Here is a 4752-nt window from a genome sequence, read left to right on the forward strand (position 1 = left end):
CCCCCCTCGGCCGCCGGTTTGGGATCTCCCTGCTTCCCCCCCACCCCCCGCCGCCGCAAGATCCCACATAATATAGTGGTAAAGCCCCGCTCCCTCGCTCCTCTCCCTCTCGGAGTTTTTCCCCCCTTTCTTTCTCTCTCTCTCTCTCCCCCTTTTTTTTTTAATAATATTATTCTAAGCTGGCATGAAAAGTGATTATCCGCGCTGTGATTGGTCCGGTTATCTGACCCGGGGACTGCCAGGAGAAGACAATAGTTTTAGTCAAATTATTTGCCATGGTGACGCTGTCAATCAGGGGTAACCCGATCTGTTTTGAGGTGGCTCCCCGGCTGGGTTGACAGATTGCTCAGATCCACTCAGAGGCGGCCCTGCGAGCTGAGATATTAGCTAGCGAGGGAGAAATTTCCGCCGTGATTGACGCTGCAGGCGCCCATCGGGGGAGAGGGGCAGCGCCGAGCCCGGGCCCCTGCCTCTCGCCGCAGGGCGCTACCGGACGGAGCCGCCGCCCCGTCCGGGTCCCGCCGCACCGTCTGGATCCCGCTGTCCCATCCCGGCCCCACTGCCCGGTCCGGGCCCCGCAGCCCCATCCCGGCCCCGCCGCTCCGAACCGCGGGCTCTGCCGTCCCCCGGCCCCCGCGGGCGGCGGCGGGGAGAAAAACCCGGCTCCGGCCTTTGCGGAAAGTTTCTTTCTAAATGCCTTGGCTTAACCCCCGCTCCCCAGCGCCCGGTAACAACTGCCGGAGAGTTTTATAGGGAAGGGGCCTCTCGTGTACAATAGAGACCCTGTTCGTGACCCGGGATCCCATTACACGCTGATGGTACCTGCCTGGGAGCCAGGAGGAGGCACGATGATACGGGACCGGGGAAGGATTGCCTCTCCATTACCCGCCGGCCGTGCCCCACCACCCGCCCTGCTCAGGGCGCTGGCATTTCTGAGCGCTGGACGCTGGCCATTTATTTCTACTTGATTTCTAGGAGCGTGTCGGGGGTTTTCATCCAGGAGGGGCACACGTGTAAAAAGTCAGAGACACTTCTCGTCATTAAGCGGACCCTTATCACCCACGCGTGCCCCTTAGACACACGCATTTTCAGTTTACTGACTGTGCAGGGCAGACACCCGTATCCTTTCCTGTCCCCTTGCTTCTCCACGAAGTGAAAGGCGAGGGAGAGAGGTTGTGCAAGCTGGAAGGAAGGTCGGGGGAGGATGAGGGGGTGAGAGAAGCGAACGAGGGGACCTCCGGGGCGGCGGCGGGTGCCGGGGCTCGCCCAGGTGAAGGCGCCCGGGAGGAGCCTCCTGACCCCAAACCCAGGGCAGTTTCCATGGCCTTTAATGTGTGTCCCCCCCTTTTTTTTTTAATTTTTTTTTTTTTTTTTTTTTTTTTTTTTTTTTTGCGGTGAAATAATAATTAATCCCACAAGCTCTTTCTACGCCATTTGCAGCCCTGACAGAGGAGGTCTCTGCAATTGTGGGTTTCTGCCACGGTACCTTTTTAGCCGCCTCGGCGCGTCAGGGATTTAGCGATGGCACCGGAGACGGGGCTGCGGGGTCCCACCCCCGCGCCTCGCAGCCTGACCCTCCGCGGCCCATGGACCGAGCCTCCCTGCCCGTCCAGGACAAGGCGAGGCCAGGGCGGCGGTAACCGGCCCGGTGGCTCCCGGCGAGGAGCCGGGCTAGGACTGCGGCCAGGCGAAACACGGCGGGGGCAGGAGGAGGAGGGCGGGGGGGGGCAGCGGATCAGCCCGCTCCAGCTCCCAGCCTGTCCGGGCGCCCGTGCGTATAAACCGCGTTATCTCTGAATTTTCCCGAGCGTACTCCGCTTTGGAAGCTGCACGTCCTCCTACCTGTCCGGGCTTTTTCCCGAGTGCTGCCATGAAGAAGCAGTGGAGAGCGTCCGCCCTGGATCCCCCGGGGACGCAAAAATAGCGGCTTCCTTTGCAGGGCAAACGAGAGACAGCTCAAATTCGTTTAAAACAAATTCAGGGTTGTTAGTGACGGGTCCGTAAAGCCCCCTTGCATGATTATCCCTCCCTCCCTTTACAAAATGAACTCTCGGCCGCTTAGTGCCTTGACGCCGGCCGACTTCTGCAGGATTCAAACTGTGCTTGTTTGTAAACGAAAGCATCCCGATCTCAGCGCTCCCTACCCGACCTCAGCGGCGGGATAGTTCACAGCTGAAGCGGACGGGCACGGGACGGGAGAACCGGTCCCCTGCAAACGTTACTCTGAGCAGAAACGGCAAGAGAGGCACAAATCCCCTCTCCCACCCTGCACCTCCGGGTGCCTTTCGCGGGGGAGAATATAGCCCCGTTCCGCTCCCTCCCGCCATGGGCATCGTGACAATAAAGAAAAGCGCTAGAGAAGTCTAAGCTGTCCCCCTTTCCCCCCGCCTCCTTGCCACCGCGCTCGGTCGCCCCACGTTTATTATGGATATACCTGACTCCGCTTCCTCTCCCTCCATCTCACAACCACAGCGGTTTAATCTGAACGGGAGCAGCTGTTCGCCCTAGCCGGAAAGGAGGTGTCAAAACCTGTTGCATGGATTTAGATCTGAGAAAGTCTCTTCTTAGCACCCTAAAATGTGAGTACAGAATCTGCACACCAGCCCCTCCCTGGGCGCTTTCACTTTAGGCTGCCTTAGCCCGGCTGCAGTCTGAATTGTAACGCTACTGCGCTTCCCAAAGCGCTGGGCAGAGGCAGGGCTACCCCCTTCCCGAGCACCCTGTATCAGCTTGCGTCCCAGAGCAATTGCAAATTAGTGACATCTGGATCCAAATTCTGTGTAACTGCTTTTAACTTTCGGGGAGGAAAAAAAAAAAAATATATATATCTTCCTATATGCTCTAGAAGAGAGAGCAGATTCTGGCCGCGGAGCCGCGGCACGGGGCGAGTCAAGTTGCAGTGACTTGGGATGGAGTCAGACGGTCGGGCGAGGAGGGTTTTTTTGTTTCAGCGTTTGCGAAAGAGCTCGTTCGTTGCAATTATATTTCGGAGCGGGCGGCGCGGCTCGCTGGCTAACGTTTGCCCCCGGTCCGACGCGGACATTTTGCCTGGCCGCCGCCGGCTTCCTCCGCTCGGCCGCGGTGAGAGGCTTGATCTGGGCCCGCAGAAACTTTTGCCTAGCCCCGGTGCCGCCCGGCGGAGAAGCCCAGGGTTTCATCCCGGCCTCGGCCCCCGTCCCGGGTGGGACTTTGCCGAGGCCCCACTCGGGAAGCGCCTCTCCCCTCCGCGCAGTCACTGCCGCGCACGAAGCAGCGCGCCAGACCGTCGGTGTCAACACAATAACTGCGAAATACGAGCGAAATAAAAAAGTCGTTTTTATCGTAACGCTCTTTTTGTTAACCGGGGCGCAGACAGGCCGAGGGAAGGAGGGGGAGGTGGGGCGGCCGTGTCGCTTCCTAGGAGCCTTTCGTTGCACGTAACGATTCGTGTCCACAAGCGAGTGCCAAGAAGCGCTGCAGTTATCTGCAGATCTCCCTCCCGGCCGTGCCCCCACCGGCCCCTTGCAGACAGCAGCCTGCGTGGGAGGCTGCAGGCCCGCACCGCTCCCCTTCAAGACAGGAACCCGTTCACCCCAAGTCCTGCCTTGCATCTTTCCGCGGGCCCCTACGGCCACTGTCCCTACGGCCCCCCGCATCCGCTGTACCGGGGGGCCAGCGCCGCTCGCTGGGCTGGGGACACCCCCCGCCGGAGAGCAGGGGGGCAGAGGGACGGGGACCCACCGCCCTTCACCCGCTCGCACAAGGCTGCCAGCCGGCCTGGGGTCCCCGCCTGGGAAGGGCAGGGGGACGGAGGCTCCCCGAAGGGCTCTTTTATCGGCAGGAGTAGCCGAGAAATGATAACCACCGCCAACTTCACACGCCAGAAAGAAACACATCTTTCCCGCAGATGTCCACTGCTGTGGCAAGGACTGTAGGGAGAGAGAGGCAAATGACAAGGAACTCCAAGTTTTCGTTTCTTTATTTCCTTTTATAGTTTCTTTTTTTTCCCCCTTTTCTTTCGACGGGAGGGCAATGTGCTTTCTCCTTAAAACCAGTGCTCTTTAAAGTGGGCGAAAACGTACCACAATTAACCTGCTACTCCCAAATAGCTTTTTTATTCATCGTAGCGGCCTTTGCTAGGATCCCAGGCTTACCTACCCCCCACCCTCCAACCCGGGGGGGGGGGACCTCAGCGGGTTTCCCAGAGCACCCTGAGCTCACCCTGGGGGGACCCGGCCCCTTCAGGGGGTCTATGCTCGCCCGGGAGTCACGGAGGCAGTTTGCAACCCGAAACCGCGGATTGTCGTCGTCCCCGTCCCCCTGTGTCGTGGGGTCCGTCCCCTGTCCCCCGTCCCCCCCTCCCTTATTTATACACGCTTATATTTAATTTTGCCTTTTGTTTAAAACCCGGCTCTAGCCCATCACAGATGGCACTAAGATCCTGCCCCGACTGAAAAAGAAAACAAGACGGAAGATCACTGCGCGTAACTAAATTAAGGCAAACAACAATAGCTTGTTGTTCCATGATTTGGGGCGAAAGGAATAATTCAAAGCTTTTGCTGCGCGCAACGCGCTGTTCCTCAAGGGGACCGGCCAAGGATTTCAGATATGTAGCGGGTAACTCGATTATGCTAACAAACTCGCTTGAAAGAGAAGGTTGTTGGGCTGGGGGGCGGGGAAGCGGGGTGCTGGGGGCCGGCGGGGGGGCCGAGCCCCTGCCCCGGGGGGCAGCTCCGCTCCCCGCGCCCCCCAGCTCCCCCCGTCCCCTCCCGT

General features: G+C 59.5%; 1 protein-coding gene across 1 annotated transcript in view; it reads right to left on the reverse strand.

Moving 5' to 3' along the window:
- The window catches only part of SIX2 (SIX homeobox 2), a 7872-nt gene extending 4581 nt beyond the window's left edge, over positions 1-3291 (reverse strand). The window contains exon 1 of the mRNA XM_014950579.1: positions 1843-3291. Within this exon, the coding sequence (XP_014806065.1) occupies positions 1843-2123 (281 nt within the window). The 5' untranslated portion in view covers positions 2124-3291. The remainder of the gene's footprint in view (positions 1-1842) is intronic.
- Positions 3292-4752: the final 1461 nt, after the last annotated feature.

Source organism: Calidris pugnax, unplaced genomic scaffold (assembly GCF_001431845.1).
Source record: "Calidris pugnax isolate Ruff unplaced genomic scaffold, ASM143184v1 scaffold24, whole genome shotgun sequence".
Lineage (NCBI taxonomy): Eukaryota > Metazoa > Chordata > Aves > Charadriiformes > Scolopacidae > Calidris > Calidris pugnax.